Here is a 22,727-nt window from a genome sequence, read left to right as displayed (position 1 = left end):
TTAAGAGTGAAGATGTCAGTGTGCACATTAGGATGGATGGGAATAACAATGGCACAGTATTTCTGCTTTTGTGTTTGTGCATGTATGTGTGAGTCAACCCCCTTAAAGTGACTGACAGCTTAACTGATGATGAAGCAGCTTTGGAAATCCAACAAAACAACAATCTGCCCATTCTTTTTTTCTTTCCTATCAGGCCTGTCCGCACTTGTCACAACCAATTTGTCTTTTCAACTACTCATTATCACCCCTCTGTCCTTATTTTCTCATGTGTGTCATTCTAAAGTTCTTAAATTTTTACATTTTCTTAATTACATTTTTCAAATTCAGATATATTTTATCAAGCCCTGAAAGGAAATGTGTAAGATTAGTCTTCCTCGCTTCTCTGAGTCCCTATTTCCTTTGCAGGCTGGAGGAAAGCATTACCACCCCAGCTGTGCCAGGTGTGCACGCTGTCACATGATGTTCCTGGAAGGAGAAGAAATGTACCTTAGAGGTGAGGAAACACAGAAAAGCAGCAGAAACTGTTGTTTAGCTTGCTTTTTTAAAAGTTTGGAACTTTTTGTCTAATCTTTTAAGTCACCAATGTGTTTGCCAATGGCATAGGTTGTTTACAATGAATTTAAATAAATTTAAATAATAAATAAAATAATAATAAAATAAATTTAACGGAAAAGTTTCAAAAAAGTTACAAGCTTAGAAATTTTAGGGTTTGTAGGTCTTTGCTTTGTTTTGGATTCTTACACTTTTCTTGTATCTGGACAATTTAGATCCTTAATATAAATTTTAAAACAGTTTGATGTCAATTGTAGGGATTTTTTCCAGTAAAGTCAAGTCAACTTTATTCATAAAGCGCTTTTAAAATCTACAGAGGCTGACCAAAGTACTTAAAATGGTAGATAAAAAAAAAGAACAATCTGAAATACACATAATACAAAAGTGATGAAAATCAATAAAATCACCAACTCATACTGAGTTGTAAAAAAGACTACTTGAATTGAGGTTTTTAGAAAGTTTCAGGTTAATTGTGGAACTATTGTGTAAAATAATGAAATAATATCTGCAAAAATGTATATAAGGATATGAAGCATCTCCACAAAAAAGCTGTTTTAGATGTACATTATTAGAGCAAATTGTAAAGTAGAAAAAAACTGCTCCAAAAGGCTTCAAACTGGGGTAAAATCAATAGATGTGGTGAACCCGAAGTGTTGCAAAAAAATTGTACATTTGATTATATCTTATTTTTAATATGTTTTTTAGGGAAGTCAGCTACTACTCTACATTTTTCCGTTAAATATATATAGAAATGGTTGCAGCATATTTGAATCGGTGAAGGACTGCTTGTGAGTCGAGGTGAAGGTGGAGGTTAGCAGGAGGTTTATTTTCTAACATGCTAAAGCTTTTAGACTTGGTATAAATATTTTAAGCTAATTACTGTGACTCCATCTCCAAATAGTTCAAAATAAAGGAGATTTTTTAAATTTTCATCATTATGGTAATCATTGAGTGTTGTTGGTTTTAAGCTACACAAGGGAAGAAGAGATCAGAGAAGTTCTCTTCCAAACTGGATTAGTTTATTTGGACTTTTTTTGGTCATGTCCATAAAACAACCAAAACAAAAGATCGTATGTGGGTTTTGAGAAGAGAAAGAGGAAAACTAAAAAGTGAAAAAAAAAATAATTCTAAAATAGGTACTGTATCTAAACAAATGTATACATATCTATCATATATTGGTATGCTTGTGGTTTACATCAAAGCATCCAGTTTGGAATAACACAGACACTGGCACGCTTGTATTTTATTTTTAAATAAGTTACAAGGGTTCATTCAATTGTATTTTTGTAGCAATTTTTATTATAGAGTTTTTGAAGATTATTTGGTTTGTTTAACTGTTTTAAATTGTTCCACATCTTGACTCATTATATTGAAAGTGTATTTTGCTTTTGTTCTGAATTTTGGCAAAGAGAAAATCTCACATCCTTTTAAACTATAAGTTCTTTGTTTTCTTTTTTAATCTTCTTTGTACACTGTGTGGCGGGCAATTCTGATTGCCTCCATACATTAGTTTAAAATACTTGGATCAACTAAATCTTTACATTTTTATATTTTGAATTTACTGAATATTAGATTGGATAGATCTCTGTAATTACTACCATAGATTAGAATAGAAATTGAACTTAAGTATGTTATAATTAAGTTAGCATGTTTAGACTTTCTATTTTCATTTAAAGAAAAAGAAAATCCACCAAAAACTCAAACAGCTTTATTTTGTTGTTGAAAAGCTGACTAATCTATACATACACCTATGGAGCCTTCCTCCATCTGACACCTTCTAGTAAGTCAATTGGCTGCCATTCTTTACCTCCGAGAGCAGAGGGAACAGAATGGAATATCTGGATTTACAAACAGTGTTTGCTTTGGGTTTTCATTTAATAAAAAAAAAAAAATCATGACTCATTTTCTTCAGTTGGAGTTGGCAATTTTTCCAAATGTGTACAAGTGTTACGGCCTCCGACAGGCAAACTTGTCCCAGTCTAGGTTAAGACCAGTTGCTTCAGAGGGAAGACTGGTAGTCCCTTTAAAGCAGTCCCAGAAAAGGGTAAACATCCAAGCGGAGAGGGGCAAGAGACTCTAGCCTCATGGCCACCAATGTGAACATGAAACTCGACTGGCTGCAGGCCAGGAGCTTCAAGATTAGCCATAAAGCTGTCATTCAGGTCTAGAAAATCCTTTTCTGTAGATTCGTCCTGCTCCTGCCCTCCGGCCTGGGCAGGAAAACTTCAGGATGTTTTACAACTAAATCAGAAACCTGATTAACAGAGATTGGAACGACATGTTGGTTTATCAGGGCTTTGTCCCCAGCTAAATCATTTGTTTTCCTGAGACATCCTATAACTCCTCCACAAACCTCAAGCTTTAGCGCATATGCATGTAGCACCACAGCCTTCACCTTCTCATAGTCCAGACTCGCAATGGCTGGCAAGGATACCAGTGCTTCCTGTGCCTTTCCCAGTAAGGACTCTTTGCAACAAAAGTGGCTAAACAGTTTTAGGCCACTGCAACACCCAAGCAGCATTCTCAAACAGAGCAAAATACTCATTAATGGCCCTGTCACCTAGTGGAGGTACAAATTTGACACATTGTCCACATCAAACGGTGGCACACAGAAGGAAGGAGGTGGTGCAACTGGTGTGGCCTGTTGCAGCTCAAGCTCCTTTAGGCAGATTTGCCTGTGGTTGTCCTCCTTAATTTTTCTGAGTTCAAACTCATAACTAACTTCCTTCTTCTTCTTGATTCTCAAACAGAGCAGTTCAACCTCAAGCTCCTTAAGATAAAGAGACCCAAAGCTTTGCTGTCCGGTAAACTCATCCTGCCAACTAAAATACCTCAGATGGGACCAACACAATTTCACTCATATCAAAACTGTTGATCCTCAGTCAACCAACATGCAGGGACTTAACAAAGGAGCGAGAGAGAAAAGAGGGGGTGGGGGGATTGAGACAGGGGCAGTAGATTGACCAAAACCACAAACTGGTGTCCAAAGATGTGCAAAAAACACATTCACACAGATGATCACAAAGGCTCAAAGTGTCAGCACGAGGCACAAAGAAAAGCACCCCAAAACAAAGTGCCAATACGAGTCACAAATGCGTATTCCAGCGCCCAAAAACCCAGGCAGATGACAAAGACAATACAGGCTGTATAAAGACAGACCTCCAAGTAAGTATTGCCAAAAAAAAAAACTCCCACTTGTCAAGCGGGATACATCCCGGATGAGCCCCCAAATATGTTACAGCCCCGACAGGCAAACCTGTCCCAGTCTAGGGGAAATCACAAAGGGGCCATAGCATATGAAAAATGGACACCAATAAGTTAGGGAACATAGTTTATTCAGTGGAAGAAATAACCTGGGTCCTGTAAAACAAAAAATTACTGTGCTTGTCCCAACAAAAGACAAAACAGAGGGATTGGAGCCTTGGCCATAGATAAAATAAGTCAGGGAGACAACTGACCCAGCCACCATGACTGTCGGAGTCAGCAGCTCCCTGCTAAGGCTGCTTGACAAAATCTAACTAATGAAAAGAAATTAACAAAGCCCATAAATAAAGACTACCGACGTCCAACCCCAAACTAAAATAACAAAACCCAACAGTATAAGACTGCTGAGGACCAATAGGGAATAAAAAAAAAAGAGAGAATCAATACACAACTGCTCCTCAGCCTGGTACCCTGCTCCTCAGCCTCGTCCTCTTCTCTCTGCATGTCTGTCTGGTTGAGGCCCCCTCTGACTTAAATACCTGGCAGGTGCTGATCAAGATCATTGGCCACACCTGCCAGGTGAGCAGAATGACAGGGGATGCAGCAGCAGCAGCAAGACGTAACAGTAAGTTAAAAAATGATATGAACTTTCAAATAAACAGATGGACATTTTACATAATAACCAAACCAAATGGACACTGAAGAATTTGAAGATAGAAAGCAACATTCATTCAGGAGTAGGACATCCGTGGAGATAGATGCATATAAAAGTGCTCTGGGAAATGAATTCAGCTTTGAAAATAATTCACCCAGAAACTCTAAAAATGAACAAAAAAGCACAGGAATGACTAAAGGAGACTTCATTTGTGTGTCTAACAGAATTTGAAAAAGTTGGGATCAAATGTGGAACCACTGTGCTGTAACACGTGTCTGAGGCTGTTCCTGCTGCCACCCAGGCTATTACCTCCTGTTCACCTCATTATCATTCTGCTGCTCTCCAGCTTAGAGAAAACAGTTAAACCAAGCATTTGTATATGTGCATGCACACGAGGAGGTTTCCTACGGAGGCCTTTAAACAAACACTTTTTTCTTTTTTGTGTGTTTGCTCGATTTGGGGTTTTCGCATTTATCTGTCCATGTTTGAAAGCCGGTGTGTTGTGTCTCAGTCCATGCTGGGCTCATGTGGTCTGCCCCAAGGTTACATTCACTCCGTTTGATGACTCCAGACATGTAGGAGTGCTGCGCAATCACCCTTGTGAGACCCACTCAATTAGGACACACACGCACACCAATAGTGACTCTCACAGCACATGCTCACACATCCCTGCAATCAATCTCTTGACCCGTGTTTGGAATAAGAAGTGGTGTCAGTATGTGCAGCCATTAGGAACCACTTTCTGAAAATCAGAATGATAATAAATGCATATCATTAAATAGAAAAAAATGTTTATTGTATCCTAATCTTAATCTGCTCCTAAATAAAATCATGCTTTTCTTTAAAAAAAAAAAAAGCACATTTTTAACCTGAATGTCAGAATTGTTAAAGAAAAAAATAAAATTTCAGTGCAGCAGCATTTCTAAGACATGTACTGCTTATTCCTGGTTCGTTGCTTCTATAAATATTTTTAATCAATTCAGTTTACAGCTTTGTTGACACTGTTGTTCACTCAGTAATAATCAAAGCATCACAAATAAGCTGTGCTTACTGAGAAACATGTTAAAACTATTTGCTATCTCCCAAAACTGGATCTGTTGACCTGTTTGTGTGTGAATGTGTGAATGTGTGTGTGTGTGTGCGTGCGTGTGTGTGTGCATGGGTGAATTGGACTGTGACTGTAAAACACTTTGGGCCTTCAAGGAAGGTAGTGAAGTGCTATAGAAGCATACGTCATTGACCATAACCTGATTCCTCTAAATTACATGGCTTTAAAGGATGAGCACGACAGATTTAAGGACTGTTTAACTGTTTACATGAGTTCATATCACATACATTAAATACTATGTAATAATGGACCAAATTGACTGACAGTTCTTGAGCCAAAAGCAGTTGACACTACAATTTTTAAAGCGGTGGTCACTTTGCACTGTTTACGTATAATCTTTACTCTTATATAGACTTTTATATGTTTTCTATAATAATTAAAAATTGACTACATTTATCTAATGCTTGTCCAGTAACAAGAATTCCATGAAAGGAACAATGTATTTTATTGTTAGTCACAGCCAACTGATTGTTGGTGCTAAAGAATCTAGTTTTGTCTGCCAAAATAAGGTTGTTGTTTTGTTTTATTTTTTCTCCAGAAACAAAAACTCCCACACAAATTTAAAAAAGCATTCACTTGCAGCCCTTACTTTCACCTTCTCTTGTCCATGAAGCTCAGCAGAATACGGCTGCTCTAACTGGACATGCAGACGTTTTCTTGTGGCATTATTACACTGTAATAAAAAGAACCTGGGGGTGTTCAAAATATATGCTGTACTTTGTAATGCAATTTCAAAATGGTACAAATGTAGTTGTTGATGTTTTTTGTGGGATGAAAACTGCCTGCTTTCATTCTGTTGTATGACTGTTCTGGATGTTGCATGAAGACTAAACCAATGACTCAGTTAATAACACATCTGCATATAGTAAACAAATGCAGGTCAAAATATAGCAGAAAATAGTTGTATATTATATCCTTTTTTTGCAAAGCAAACAATGTTTGTGGTGGAATTTCTTTTATTTAAAGGGGATCTCAAGGCTGTGTTTAGCTGTGGAGCATGGGTGGGACGGGGGTGGACTGAATCACTGCGCACTGTTTCTGTCGACAGTATTGATCTTGTGTGCAGTTTGTAAGAGAGGACGCCTTCGCGCCGTGTGTTCGTGCTTCTTTTGTGTGTGAGTATAAATGCAGGTTAGATTTATGAGGGTGCTGGTCGGTGAATCTGAGAATGATGATCAGCTGAGTCCATGCTGCTGCTCTGGAAATGAGGAAATGATGCGAGCTGGAGTCTGTCTGCCTTTGTGTGTCTGCAGGCTCATGGCGGAAACATTAGCATCATTAGAACTACCACATCCACATGTGTACAACATCCTGGCATTAGTGGCTTATTGTTTTGAATAGGTTCTAATAGGCTTTATTCATTACCTTTCTCCTCTCCTCTTCGTCTGTTGGTCTGCCTTTCCCTGCTGCCATTTTCTCTGTACTTTTCTTTCAAATTTATTTCATATCTTTCTCTAAGTATTTCAAAAAATGCCCTACCGTGATGACAAAACCAGCTAAATTAATTATATCCAATGTGTTCTGCAGTGGATTTGATCTGAACCTTAAAATGGGTTGAAACCTCAATTCCGAATTTTTCTTTTGTTTGTAATTCAGCCTGACACAATTTAAAATTTGTACAGTGTAAGAATTATATAGTTCAAACACAATCATATTTTTTAAACAAGCTATAATTATTAAATATTTTTTCTCTTAAGATACATGATAATAGATCAAAGTAAAAGCAAAGGTTCTTAGTTTTCCATTCTTAATATTTACGATATTGAAAGTAATAAGTGACAATTTGTTCATCCTAATTTCCTTTTTACTAATTATAAAGCAAATATTTCAATTCTTATGTAATCTTTCTACAGATGAGAGAAACAAACTCACATCACAGGCCTCATAAAGGGAGGTGTTCCTCTGTAATAAATGTGGCTTCCATCACATAATTAGGATAATGAGTCAAATCAATGTTACCATTCAGCCTGAACATTTCCTGACAACAATGTCAACATATAAACATGGCGGTTTGGACTAAATTAGGTTTGATTTGTTAACAACAAATTTTAGAAATGCAGTTGAGTTTAAATAGACAGTAATTGATTGGAATTTTACTGTAATGAAGCTATTTTCTTTTTCTGTATCATACTCTGGCTTTTACCGTACAATACATGGATGTAAATCAAATCAACTAAAAAAAAAAAAAATCAAAGAATACTACAGTCAACTATCTTTTTATATTATATGTACTTTTTGTTTCTTTTTCTAATTTTGTGATACGTTTGTGTTTGTTGGCAGTCTGACAGGAGCTGCTGTTTGGTTCTGGATCAGAGTTATTAGGATGCTAAATTATGCACAAAACAGTGGAAGTGTGAACCAAAACAAACCAGAAACAGGCTTTTTGGCCTCTTTAGCAGCCATCACTTATTCCCTTTAAGGACAACACACCTGCTAAGTTGGGGTTCTGCCTTTTCAGTGGTTGGATTTCTTAGACTGATTTTAAATAAAAAAGATCAAAAAACAAAGCAAAAACATAGAAAATTAAATCAAATTCAAGGCATAGAATCTCTATCTGATACCTTTAAATTGTGTTTAAAGTGTAAACTGACAAGAGGGTGACCATGTTTGTTGCAACTGTCTCTGTCTGGTGGACTGCAAACCTCACCCTCCCCTGAGAGATATACAGACCACCCCAACCTTGAACAGAATGAAGCCAGTACTGAAACCAGGCAGATAGATGAACCAATCCAATTGGGCGTGTACATCAGTCTGAACAGAGTGTCCAAACATTGCTCCCCAGAGTTTATTGTTAGTATAGCCATCTTGTTTATCTGGAAGTGGAGACCAGAAGAGGCCAGACACACAGCCAGGACAGTCATCTTCCTGCCCACCCATGTTTGTGTTGATTCATGTTGGTGCACTTGAGGGATGTTGTTCTACTCTTCATACAATTCCATAAAACTGGTGGTCTGCACATGGCAAATAAGTCAAGAGGAGGTTAAATGTGTGTTTATATGTGTGTGCAGGTTCAGAGGTTTGGCACCCTATGTGTAAAGAAGCAGCTCGGCTAGAGAGAAAACTGAGGGTGAGTGATACTCAGAACACCATCAACTTAACACTTATCTCTACTGATTTTATTTTGGTATTTCCAAACTGCAAAGGTCACATTTTGTGTGGTAAATAAATTAAACTATAATATATTTAAAGTATAAACAGATTAACTCAAGTTATCACAGTTGTTTCTCCTACATTTAAATAAATACTTTAAGCCTAATATCATCCCTCTAGCAACCTAAATCTTTCACATTTTTTATCAGAGCTGAATCCCTTCCTTGTGGTTATATTTTGAGTGGTTACCCTCATATTCTCCCTCTTTCTCCTACGTTTGGCCCACCAGCTGAGACGAACCTCTGAGACTGCTTCCCTCTCCCCCTCAGGCTCATCTCCTGTCCTCGGCTCGCCTCACCGCCTCATCTGTGTGAGCGTCACTGTGGTTTGCTCTTACATACTTATTCTATACGTATAAAATCGTTGATTTATATCTCCTCAAGGGAAATTAGCAGCCATCCACTTTTCTATGAAGCACCCTTTTCTTTTTAATTGCCTCTCTTTGTGTGGATTTGTTTGTCCTCCCATAGTCTAAAGCTAACAGTGACGTCTTGGACTTCAAGCATCTGGCAGCTTTGCCCAAAGTCAAAGCCCTGTATGACATCCAGAGGCCGGACATCATCCCATATCAGACCAACCACACACAGCTATCAGTTGACACCTTGGAGAGATACAACTGTGGTCAGGTACACACAAGAAAATGAGTTGGTTTTAATCACCCGTAATTTCCGGACTATAGAGCGCACCTGATTCTAAGCCGCACCCATTACATTTTTAAACGATAAAACATTTTGTGCATACATAAGGTGCACCTTTCCATAAGCTGTATGTGCCCACACTGAAACATCTGTTGTAGATTGCGGATGTGTTTGTGCTGAAACCGTACGCCACATGTGTAAGAAAGAGGGGGGAGAGCGTGCAGCGGAGGGAGGGGAGGTGGGAGGGGAGAGCTCATGCCCGTTCCTTCCTCCAACACACGCAGCGCGCTGACACACACACATACTCATTCTACAACACCTATATTTTTAGTTCCATAGTTAGATAGTTAGTAGTTAGTTGTTACTATTATTTGTAAATAAAGAATAGTGCGTTATAATTATTACTTGTACATTATTAGCGCCGCCGCCGGAGGGGGGGGGGGGGGGGGTTTAACCACGACGCCGCAACTCCTGCCGCTTCATCAAATGGCATGGTAAATGGCGTATACTTGTATAGCGCCTTTCTTCCTACAAGGACAAAGCGCTTTACAGTCACAGACCCATTCACCCAGTCACACACACATTCACACACTGATGGCGGCTCCGCTGCCAAACACAGGCGCCTGCCTACCACCAGAGGCAAGGTGGGGTTCAGTGTCTTGCCCAAGGACACTTCGACTCATGGGCGTGCAAGGCGGGAATCGAACCTACAATCTTATGATCATGGGTCGACTGCCCTACCGCTGCACCACAGCCGCAGTGATCAAAAATCCCACACCGTCACAGCTCTATTGCAAACAATGCATGTGACGCGGCAGTAACACAGTGGCAATATGGTAGGAACAGCACTAACAGGGCTGGTTTAAAAAAAACATTCCAGTAAAAGTCACTGAGAGCAGCAGTAACTTCTGCGCGGCACGCGCCTCCTTTGCACTGAAACCATGGAAGTCTTCCTCCTCAGTGTCGGATTGGAATAGCATCAGATATTCTTCACCACACACTCTCTCAGTGTCTCCTTTGTTGTCGCTCTCAGTGTCACTCCCATCCTGAAACAAATTTTCTCCTGAGCTTGCGCTGTCCTCTCCGTCACGCAGCAGACCGGCTTTTCCAAACCCGTTGGTGATGGTGGATTTTTTCACACTGCTTCTAACGATTGTTTTTAACTTGAAAGCTGCGTCATATGCATTTCTACTTGCATTTTCCATGATGAGGGTCTGTTCGTGCTATTCATTCACAAAGTGGGAATTTACTTTAAACTTGCGTCTTCCTGACACATATACTGTATTCCCCCTGTCTCACTCCTACCCTGTCTGCTGGAGCGCCCATAGCGGCCGTTGGAAAAAATGCATAAATTAGCCGCATCATTGAATAAGCCGCAGGGTTGAAAGCGTGTGACAAAAGTAGCAGTTTATAATCCGGAAATTAAGGTAATCTAAGATAATAGGAAATGATTAGAACCATAATCTAAATTCTGTTTTCTTCATCCAGTCCTTAGGATCCTTATCACCATACTCTAATGTGAGTATTCCACCAGTGTTTCCTCTCTTTAATTGAAAAGAGTAAATATATTGAGTTGGTCAAGGATCCAAAACCGTGAGCCCTTTAGCTCTTCTAAGAGGAATTCACACTTGCAGGCTGCCTCTGAAATCTGAAATCCCCTGCAGGTCCTTGGTAAAACTCTAGGGGAAAACTCATTGCATTGCTGTGGTAAATCCAAAGTTACACATTGACTGCCTCAGATTAAAATAAATTCTGTAACAGAATCTTGGTTGAAAACAGGCATTCTCTAAACAGTGGTTTAGTTTTCCTAACAAAGCTTCAAAAAAGCTTTTTTTACGTCAGTTCCATCACTCAATAAAATCTTTTACTGGAGTTTTTTATATTCATTGTTAGTAGAAAGATGCCAAGTCTGAATTTGAAATTTAGCAGATGTCTCATAAGTCTTAAAAATTGAGAAAAAAACAAGCAAATGCATTTAATATTTGAATTTGAATTTGAAATGGTTTATTTCAAGCAATCAAATAGAAATGATGCACAAAAGCAATACAATCATCAGTTATACATTCATACAGTAACTAATCAAACTTCTTATAATTAGGCATATTAATAAATATTGCTTGAAAGGGAGTGGAAGGAAGCGAACTTATATAATCCCACTCCGTTATACTATAACAATTTTATTACATTATTTATCAATATCCGGTTCATAACTTTTATCAGACAGAATTAAGAATCGTAAAGTATCAAAAAAGCACATGACAAAGATGAATTACTTAAATTATTATGTAAAAATAACTATTTCAGAAATCAACATTGCAAATGCAGATCAGTTATATAAAATATATGCAGATTATGTTACTTAAAGTCATTCATATGATTAAAATACAATACTATATCAGTAAAATACACAACACTGTTTCAGAGATTTTCATAGCAAAATTTCATGAAGTATCAAAAGTTAAAAACGTGCAAAATTATGTTACATTAGGAAATATTTTTGAATCAATTTGAAACACATGACAAAGATGAATTACTTAAATTATTTTGCAAAAAATAACTTTTAGAAATCAACATGGCAATGAAGCATCTAAAATATATGCAGATTATGTTACTTATAAAAGTCATTGATATGATTAAAGAAATAATACTATATCAGTAAAATAGACAAAAAACTGTTTCAGAAATTTTCATAGAAAAATTTGATTAGAAGTCTTTTGGGTGATTTGAAATACTCCAAATGTCTGCTCTGTCATAATTTAGGGCTGTACCATCTAAAAAGCAGAAAAATGTCCCTCTTAGGTGCACTTTGTTTTCTTTATCTTTATTTTTTTCTTTAAATTAAAAAAATCATAGCTTTGCCCTTAACGTACACATTTGCCTTCGTGGATCAGAAAAATACACTAAGTCATTTGTTGGCTGCACTTAGTTCTTCAGACTTAAAAGAACCAACAATTTTTTTCGTTTAACGGCATTTGCTTTTCTCACACACAACGTTTCTCTGTGTTTCTGTCCAGGATCTGTTGGATGGAGTGGAGCTGAGAACGAGGCGTTCCTCCAGCTCTGCTTTCACAGACTCACCTGCACACAGTCGCCATGGAGGGTCCCCACTGCATTATTACATCCCAGGTAAGACCTCCACCTGTAAATAAACTTGAACACACATTTTCATATTCAAACTTTATTTGGTATGTGAGTGGCTGCAGCATGGTATGGGTCATCTCAGACAGACGTAGCCCACATGTTCATTGTTTGTGTGTCTTTCATTAAATCTGTGTTCCTTTTGGGGGATTTGGAACGTTCATGTTTTGGTTTCTGTCATTGTGCTTGCCTGCATGGACCGCAGGCAGCGAGAGTGGCAGGAGCTCACCTTATTGCAGTCAGCCAGAGCCCAGGTGTACCACACCCACCACCTCCACCTTCCAAACCCTCAGGCATTTCCATGTTCCAGGTAGGAAGTTGTCCATAGTTTCAACCCTTGGCCTGCTTACTAACCCAAAAACCCTGCTTTAAGTTTAAACCACCGTCCATCAACTTTACCTTCTGTGCATTTTGCATAAATAAGATAAACCAGATTAATAATGTGTTTATTTGCTAAACATAAGGTGGAGACACTGTAAACATCTAAATCACTCTTATATTCTGCCAATTGTTGTAATAGATGATAAAAACTAAAATAAAGTCAACACACGTTTTGATCCAAGCACCAGTATGTGTTTCATACTTCTCTATCTCTTCTCAAGTTATGCAACCCTTGTGCTATTCTAGGCACTTTAACGTTGGGAGTTGGGTCATCTAGACCCACTAGACAGTGCTCTGAACCTTTTTTCTTCAATGATTTGTGATCTTCACTGGTGTCCATGGATTACATGAAATCTTTCCACCTTTATCCACCTTTGTCATGGTAGGGAGAACACGTCAATGTAAGGGTGGGGTCATCTAAGATAGCACAAGGGTTAAGACAATACTTTTCAGAAATTAAAATATTATTTTTATACCTTGTGTTATTCTTTTTTTTACTTTGGATTATTTGCAATCAAGGACACGTCTAAAAAGTATGAAAAGTAGATAACTTGCAGCTTTATTTTTTCTTCAATATAGTTCTAATTTCGATTTTCTGAGCAGTTTATATTGTCCTTAGAGTTTTGTTAGAGGAAAATTATTATTTATATTTTTTTTACAAAGGTATACTGCAAAGGAATAAAAAAAGGATTTCATTTTTCTTACCCAAAAGTCCAAAATGTCAGTTTTGCTAAACTATTGGGTTTATTTAGAAAACATAATTTTTACAACTATTTTACTTAAAAAAAAATGTTTTTTTTACATCACATGTGAAACAACAAAAGGCAAGTAAAGTGCTCTGTGTCTAACATTTGCAAAAATGTATTTTATGTAAAACTCTTTTTTAACTCTGTTTTAGTTCAACAGTGAATCCAGCCTATGTCTTACTAGTTTAAATGCTAGTGTTTTCTTTTCTCTTGACATAAAGAGCTTCATCTGTTCACTGCAAGCTGTGCACATCTGTCCATCAAATCATTCATCTGCATTCAGTCTTGTTCTTCACATCTCCTAGTCATGCATGTTTATTTTTTAAAGTATTTATTTCCCTTGCCAAACTGTTGCAGTACTTTTTTTTTTTTTGCTTTCCACAAGAAAGCAAAATGTCTTTGGCACATGCTTTTATCCAGAGTGCTGCTCGGCATTGAAAGGACACGCAGAGGCTCCAGCGGGAGTCAAAGCTCTGGCAGTCGAGTATTTGTCACGCTCTGCTTGGTGACTGAAAACATTTATTTCTGTTTGCTTTTTGGAGTGGTTTTCTTTAGCGTGAAACTCTTGGTCATGTCAAGCTCCTCTGGTACACTAACAATACTTTCATAATTTACATACATGAGAAGTAATCCTTTGAAATCAGGAGAATCCTTTCAACTTATTTGATTAAACTTAACACGTAATTATGTATTTATTAACTTCCAACATATATTTGTACTATTTTTAATGATTCTTTTGTGTTGTTAAAATCTGTTTTTATCTGTTCTCAGCTTCAGAAGAAACCAACATCTACAGGAAACCCCCGATCTATAGAAGACAAGGTAGTTTCTGGCAATATTGGATTTTTGATGTGCTTGGTTGGCCATCCATGGCAGGATTGTTTGCACAAAAGCTTTACTTGACAGATTTAGCTAAACTCTCACAGCTGATGATGGTAGGAATCTGGAACATCAAATGTTTTGATGCGTTGTTCTGCTGGTAACAGTCTAAAGATACAGACACAACAGGCATTTGACACACATTCAAGAACGCACTAAATCCAGTTTTTTGAAGGCATGTTTAGTCTATTGTGTTCACACTTAACAAACAGGGAGGTCTTCTTTTAGCAGCGCATGCACCCTACAGGTGGAATAGGCTTGGTGCAAAATGTCAAAACGGTGCAAATCTTGTAAATCTTGCTTTTCTTGCACAACTCTGTTCCAATATATGAAATATTTGGTGTCTTATAATTCAAGCCAGGCACAAACCATAGTTATTAATTTCTGCTCCATGACCAATTTTCAAACAGTTGGCACTTCCGTGAATTAAAATGGACGCCATCCATATGCTACTATCAAAGCTGAGTCATTACGTTAGTCAAAGTTCCAACTGGTTTAATTTGTGACTCGCACTCAGTGGCCATGCGCTTTGTACATAAAAGCTGAAAATTGTTGTAAAAACGGACATAGCTATGCGTGACCGCAAGAGTTTTAAAATATAAACATCGAAACACTTGTCTACTCACATTTACATAGACTTTTAATTGGAAGTAGCAGCTTAAACGTGCAGTGTCGAGGGAGGTGTAAACGTAATTTAAAGGTGTTTCAGCTTCAAGCACTTTTATGGACCACAGTGGAGGAGAACAGTTTAGATTCAGCTTTTGAAATTTTACTTTGTTATGAGGTACAACAGCTGAAACAAGCAGCAAAGTAGTAGCAGACCTCACTGTAAATGATGGTCGATAGTCAGAACTTTGGCTGTGTTTGAGCTGATTGTACACTTTCATGCTAAACTACACAGATGGCTCCTCTACTGTGGTTAAATTTTCGAAATTGCAACATTTACGGATTACAAATTGCTCCTTTTATCTCATTAAATGACATTATTATCTTATTAGCTTTCAGCGTTGCAAGATTCTTGCGTACAACGATCTTAGAGTTAAAATACAAATCGAGGAAAGGGAAGACTTTAGCAACACTCCTGTGCTGTCCTATTTAACAAATATGTGTGTGTTTATGCTGCACCTTTCATCAAATCTGGTAGATTACTTTGTATTATCATTATAGATTAAAGATATTCTGGATAAAGGAATGATTCCATCAAATAAACAATAAACCTTTTACATTTTTGCTTCAGTATACGAGACACTGATTAAGTGAGCCATGAAAAGCTGTTTCAAGCATCCCAAAGGACGCCTTGCCTCCACTCACAAAGAGCACTTTTTGTTTGCCTTCCCTGAATTGAAGTTAGAAGTTTGTTGCCACGTTAAAATCTGATTTCAAATTAAGCTGATGCCTCGGGGTGGTAAAATAAAACTGATAGAAGCCCTGCCAAATCCAGACTGCAGGTGATCAATCAGTGCAAAGGCGGCAGATCCTACAAAATTACAGTTCATCTGAAAGACCTCCACATGATTTAAGCTCCAGAAAGTGCTGACAAACCGCTCTCCCCAGCTGGCAATCTGATCTGGCATGGATGGATGAATTTATATTTCAGCTTGTTACTGAAGATTTTTTTTATTTATGTATTCTTGGATCAATAAGCAGCTAAACAAGCTCTTTTAGTACCTAAGTGTGAGTGATCATGAAACCTATCTGCAACCCACAAATGTTTTGGGTTTCTTTGATAATATTGGAAAATGGGAAAATAAGCCAATATAGGGAAAAAAGGAGTTTGGTAGAAAAAAAAGGAACAACAGTTTGTTTAGAAATTTGGCTTAATGTTGGGCTTTTTAAATAAAAACATTTTTTTCAAGAAACCCAGTCTTAAAAAACATGAACTTGACTATTCTAATTTTATTTTTATTTTGTGTCTTTCCAAAACTAAGCTAGCCAAAAATAATTATTTATCGATCAAGTGCAGAAAATGTGTGGATTTTAAATAATCCACAAATGCACTAATGATTGATTTATTTCTTAGCTTCATAAAAATAATCTACGATCATGTCACAATGTGATGTGACTAGAGTGGCCTGGTTTATATAGGAGGCAGATGTCTCTTCAGTTCAGGTCCAGGTTTTTATTTGCTGGTCTCACACCTTGGCTGCACCGCTCACACATGCTCTCCCTTTTTACACTGAGCTCCTTCTCTTTTATGGGCTTGCCTGGCCACGCCCAGGAAGGAAGCCATTTTAAACAAACGTTTCAAGTAATTACAACAAAAGATAGACATGTTTTGTAAATCATACAGTTAAAGTCCTGCAAATGAAGACAAACATAAATAAACAAACACCACAAATCATAACAAAAGGCATATAAAAAGAAATCCAAATTTTTTCCACTTCCTGTGCCCAAATACTAAACAGGAAGTGAAGGACTTTGCCACCATTTTGTTCCTTGTGCACCAGGAAGAGAAAGTGAGAAACATTACAAAAATCAAACCAGTCTTAAACATTTTGTATGTGTCTCAAAGTGATTAGCTATGACAGACAGGTGACAAGGAGATACAACTACTTTGTCACAGATCAACTTTAAACTATGAGTTTAATTCAGAGCAACACTGACTTGAACATGTTTGTGTAACCGTTTTCTGGTCTCTGCTCTGCGTTGTGTGATTTTGTGCACCATCAGGAAGCCACGAGACACCGGAGGAACTTTCTTGGAGCAGTTTTCTTTATTTTCTGCATGTAACAAAATATGGTATGGAGAGAAATTAGACTCAGTAGTATTTGTGCGTGCGTAATTCTTGATTTGTGCGTAAATTAGGATTTGTGCATAAATTTGGATTTGTGCGTGATTTGTTACTCACATAATACTTTTGTGTATAAGTTAAAAAAATATAAAATGAAAAAAATACAAAATGCAATTTACGTATGCACAAATTAAGATTACAACAGCTTGAAACTACTTACACACACACATCTTTAAAAAACACGCACGAATCCCTTGTTACGCACACACGAAGCCAAAGTTACGCACGGATTTACCCTGAGACTGTTTTCACGTCTCACAAATTCGTCTGTAAGTGCTGCGTTTAAATACCAGTGGAATGCTCGGTCATTAGAATCTTCCTATCAGCCTTCCCTTCTAAACGTATTTCCTTCAGTGGGTGTAGCAGGCCTTTAAAAAACTTTAAAGGAAAATAAAAATTATTATCTGAGAATATGACGTTCACTTTTAAACGCTAATATATATATTAAAAGTATATTATTCTCCGAGACACTGAATTGATACAAAATGCGTAACAGGAACGACCAGTAGGGGGCACTGTTTTTTTTCTTCCGGAAAAATCAAAGGCAGTCAGACTGAGAGAGTCACGGGAAGAATGGCGGCCCATCTCGGTGGTCAGCGCCCCGAAGTAAGTAGCCTCTATGTTCAACACTAACATCTACTGTCTTTATGTATTGATTGAGTCAATGTCTGGATACGTTTAGAAGGGAAGGCTGATAGGAAAATTCTAATGACCGAGCATTCCACTGGTATTTAAACGCAGCACTTACGGACGAATTTGTGAGACGTGAAAACAGTCTCACGGTAGATCCGTGCGTAACTTTGGCTTTGTGTGTGCGTAACAAGGGATTCGTGCGTGTTTTTTAAAGATATGTGTGTGTAAATAGTGTCAAACTGTTGTAATCTTAATTTGTGCATACGTAAATTGCATTTTGTATTTTTTTCATTTTATATTTTTTTATCTTATACACAAAACGTATTATGTGAGTAACAAATCACGCACAAATCCAAATTTATGCACAAATCCTAATTTACGCACGCACAAAGCAAGAATATGCATACACAAATCCTAATTTACGCACAAATCAAGAATTACGCACGCACAAATCCGACTGAGTCTAATTTCCCTCCATAATATGGCATCAACACGTGCTGCAGTCAGATAATGGCCCAAAACTAAAAATATGAAGTTCACATTAGCACCAACATTGAATGCAAAGAAACAGATCTTCATCATGCTCACCTCTTCCCGATTAGAATGGCAAAAAGGGAAGAGGGGGGGGGGGGGGGGGGGCATCAATTTATACCCAAGTCTAAAGGACCCTGATGGCATGCTAATCAATTGCCAGATATAAAATAAATTAAATAAAAAAAATACAATTTTGTGTAATTATATAATACTTCTGTAAACCCGTTACATTTGCACATGTACACATGCATAAAAACCTATTTGTAAAACACTCAACAAAAATAGATTTAATAAAACTCTTCCATTACTCAATAACCTAACATTTTAAAGTTAGAAAAGTACTACAAAGTCATATTTAAAGTTTTTAAGCTTACTTTAAAGTTTGTCAATTTTGGAGGACCTTTTTTTTTTTAATTCCATACATTATGTGGTACTTTTCTAACCTCTAAAATGTACAGTAGCTTGACCAATCACATCACAAACCACACACACGTTTTCTCTGGCTTTTCAGTTTGTTTGTAACCCAAAGTATTTTTTAAATTCATTTTGTCCCACTGTTTTTCTTCTCTGAAAGAACAAATAATTTCTTTTGGTTTGTTCACAAAGCATCTCCTGTTTTGCTAACCATCCAATGGAAGAAAATAGCTGATTGTTATTTAAAATGAAAGTATTTTAACTTTTATCCATAATTACAATGACAAAAAAATACCAAATCTTGTCATTACAGATAAAACTGGGGAAATGTCTGATGGAACAAGTCTTCTGTTGTAGAGTAAACTTTATGGTTTCTATTTCTCGAATCTTCCTTCTCTCAGATGTTTCCATCTCTCCAAAAGCAAATAAGCTGAAGCCCAATGAGAATCACGTCAAATCCAACCACTTTTCCACCTCCAACTACAACAGCCTTTACCACACAGCCTCCAACTATTATCCATATATAGGCTCTCCCAAAGGTAAATCTTTCTTTGGTAATGAAACAAAATACCACAAGGCCAACTGATTGCTTTTAAAAGTGGAAGTTTTTCTTCCTTTCCTCTCGTTTTACTTTTTATTTGCTGTTTTCCATTAATCCTGCTGAGTTTAGTCTCCAGGATGAGAAGGTTTTCATCTGGAGGAGAGGAAGATGGATGGAATCAAAATATAAACAAGGTAAGTCAGAAAGACATTTCCTTCCTGTTTATAATTTAAGTTATGGTTAATTTTTAATGAGGCTGTTAATTAAAGCTTCTTTTCAACCCGCCTCACTGGACATGACCACAAAACATCCCTCCTCCACTGTTTCCTGCCTCTTTCTGCAAACATTAATTGTTCAATTACAACAGCCCCCACATTTCCGTCTCATGACTCTTTGTTCCATTTTTGTTCTCATCTTGCTTTTCTTTCCCACTCAGTCATCTGTTTGCTCCTTCTGTCTCCCGTGTTGTGGCCTCCTTTCTCCTCTCTTTAATTCAGCTCTTTGCTTCTGCTTTGTGATTTCTTCTCCTCTCCTAATGTAGGGAATTGGAAGGATGATCCTGAAGGAGGAGATGAAAGCGCGATCAGCCTGTCACGAGAATGGCCACTGGGGGAGTACACGCAGCTCCCGGTGTAACAGCAAGGAGGCGCTAAACAATTTGGAATATAACTCTCTAAATGGTTGTAAGTCACTCTTCATTTATTTATTTATGTTGATAGAACCTAGATGGTATGAGATCTTTATAAAATAAAATTAAATAAAACAGGCCACATTAGGGGCAAAAAGACTTTAGTACCAATGGTTGCTCTGTGACGTGTTTCTACTAAGTCCTAGTCACCATGGGGGACAGAGCATTCAGTCGCTCTGCCCCCCAGCTTTGGAACTTCTCCTCTCCAATTCCATCACCCTAACTCACTTTCAAGCTTCACAGTGAAAATAAAAAAACATATTTTTACAAAAGCTTACTCCTGATTCTATCACTTGATCCATCCTTTGAAATGTATTTTAATTGCTGTAATTAATTTGTTATTTTTGCTTTTTTTTGTAAATATCTTTTTATCGTTTTTAAACACATGAACAAAGTTAGAAGCATTGAAACAGTATATATTGAACGAAAAACAAAAGAAAAGAAAAAATCAAGAAGGTACGTGGTTAGTCAGGTTGAAATTTTTCCCTTTCTACTGAACACAAAGTTCACTATATGTCATAACCTTTTCTTGTTCTGTACATATACCATTTTGCCCAGTCCTTCAGAATTGTTCTTCCTTCATTATTAGTTTGTATGCAAGTCTCTCCATTGTTTGGATTTCTTTCACAATATTCATCCATTGCGTGTGTGTTGGTGCTTCAGCCTTCTGGCAGTTCTTAGTCATGGCTTTCTTTGCTGCCACCAGAAGAGCTTTTACTGGATTTTGGTCCGCTTTATGTACAGTTCCCTTTAAGTAACCCAGATACATCACAAGACAGGTTCGGGGTATCTTATACCTGAGTGTTTCACATATAGCAGAGTGGATGGTGTCCCAGAAGAGCTTTATTTTCTCACATTCCCAAAAAATATGTGTCTGATTTGAAAACAGTTATTTTTGCTTTTACTCTTTCAAAATAATAATAATAATAATAAGTATTGTTGTTGTTGTTTATTTTAACACATCTGTGACTCAATCTGTTTCAATGGTCTCTGAATACAAAAAATGCTAAGGAAGAAATGCTTAAAGAAGATGTATAAAACAGAAGCCGTGGTGGATCTCTTTTGGTTTTATTGCTATTCTTGATATTTTGTGGTTAAAACAAACAACACTACTGTTTTAACCACAGTAGGTAATGCTGAAATGTGCTCTTATTGTGTTTTCTATTGAGAAAAGAAATCTGACAATTATATGAAAAGTTTTGTATTGTCTCATGATTGCACTGCATTGAATATAACAAGTTTGTTTTAAGAAAAAACAAACAGTTCAAACCTCAAGAAACACTGGAATGCATTAAAATGACAAACAGTGGTGTGTCATTCCCATAAACAGGTACACTTTTTAAACATAAATGGCACATTTTTGAGCCCAGCTGATGCTGCATAATGTATTCTGCCATGTTTCATAATTTATGTAATGAGGGTTTTAATGTTGATGAGACTTCCTTGATATGTTTGTATGGGATGTATCCTCCTCACACAGCTGATGTTTTATAGATGTCCCACAGCAGCTGGATTTATTATTTCCTCTCCATTAAAGTAACCCTCTTTTTTGTGGTGGATGAGTGAGGCCTTCTGAAGGCAGACTCATTTTCCAATGCAGTTATAGGCAAAAATATCCACCACATGCAGTCAAGTCACAGTATAAAACATTTAGAGGGCAGCCAATGTTTATATAGCAAAAAGCTGCATCAGCACTTGGTTTTCAGGCAAAAAAAATGGTGATTGAAGTGTTCCGTTCCGCACTTTAGCATAAATGTATGATAAATCAGATTGTCCTTTTGCCTTAGTTGGTCAGGTTATCAAAATAAAAAAACAAAGTACATTTTAAAACATGAATGTTTATTTTTTGATTCTACCCAACCATCAGAAATCAAGCCTTACTCAATCTGTGATGATTCAATTCAGAATAAATTGTTGAAGCTTAAATCCCCAAATTTGCAATATTTTTGGTGAAGTTTTGGTGCAATTATGACATCTTAATAGGTTTGCATCATCTACCTCAGTGATTACACCAAGATATCTCTTTTAGAATAGAATACATAAAAGAATAATAGAATACATTCTATGAGATGCTTTGAGGGTCCACTGTGAGTCAGCAGGTGTTTGGGAGCTGTTTTATTATTTTTTCCCCCAAAGAACATAGATCCTCCTGTTCACAGAAAAACAAAAATAAAAAGTTAGTAACCAAATGACTTTAAAACAAAGGGGACTAGAGTAATCCAAAAAACCCACTTTCTTGCTAACACACTGGGGAAGCTTTGTAGCTACAGGTTAGTTCATACAACACACAAAGGGGGAGGCAGAAAAGTAACTAAACAGACAGTTTAACAAATTCATTTTCAACCATAAATGGAAAAAAGGTGATGAATTAACAAAATCTATTCTCCAACATAAACCAAAAAAAACCTTTTAAAACCATTACGAAATCTTCTCACTGATTGTTATTGGTAGACACCTAAAGTGAAAACTCATTACAAAGGAATATATAGTTTTTCTTCTAAAACAAAAATCATGTTGCATGTATTTTTTTTAATAATAAATAGAAATACCAAAATCAAATACTAACTCCTTATTGGTGGTGAGTGGCTCATCCACCTCCTATGCTTTAAAATGTTGGAAACCTATTTTACAGAGGAGCTCTTGATCAAGAACATTTCAAATAAAACAATAAAAGA

General features: G+C 37.0%; 1 protein-coding gene across 22 annotated transcripts in view; it reads left to right on the top strand.

The window, feature by feature from the left end:
• Nucleotides 1-22,727, top strand: part of LOC101159285 (actin-binding LIM protein 3) — a 54,097-nt gene that overhangs the window by 23,999 nt on the left and 7,371 nt on the right. For 6 of the 22 annotated variants that reach the window (XM_078930695.1, XM_078930689.1, XM_078930687.1 and 3 more), the window contains 11 exons: nucleotides 406-493; nucleotides 8,528-8,586; nucleotides 8,899-8,979; nucleotides 9,140-9,295; nucleotides 10,796-10,825; nucleotides 12,322-12,433; nucleotides 12,648-12,755; nucleotides 14,344-14,394; nucleotides 19,225-19,362; nucleotides 19,494-19,558; nucleotides 19,906-20,047. In XM_078930695.1, coding sequence (XP_078786821.1) covers nucleotides 406-493; nucleotides 8,528-8,586; nucleotides 8,899-8,979; nucleotides 9,140-9,295; nucleotides 10,796-10,825; nucleotides 12,322-12,433; nucleotides 12,648-12,755; nucleotides 14,344-14,394; nucleotides 19,225-19,362; nucleotides 19,494-19,558; nucleotides 19,906-20,047 — 1,030 coding nt within the window. The remainder of the gene's footprint in view (nucleotides 1-405; nucleotides 494-8,527; nucleotides 8,587-8,898; nucleotides 8,980-9,139; nucleotides 9,296-10,795; nucleotides 10,826-12,321; nucleotides 12,434-12,647; nucleotides 12,756-14,343; nucleotides 14,395-19,224; nucleotides 19,363-19,493; nucleotides 19,559-19,905; nucleotides 20,048-22,727) is intronic. The other 16 variants (XM_023962543.2, XM_023962540.2, XM_023962539.2 and 13 more) reach the window with 5 other exon arrangements.

The sequence above is a fragment of the Oryzias latipes genome, chromosome 14 (genome assembly GCF_053564925.1).
Source record: "Oryzias latipes strain Hd-rR chromosome 14, Olatipes_Hd-rR_3.1".
Classification (NCBI taxonomy): domain Eukaryota; kingdom Metazoa; phylum Chordata; class Actinopteri; order Beloniformes; family Adrianichthyidae; genus Oryzias; species Oryzias latipes.
Note: the sequence above shows the minus strand (reverse complement) of the source record. Positions and strands in the feature narration are given on the sequence as shown.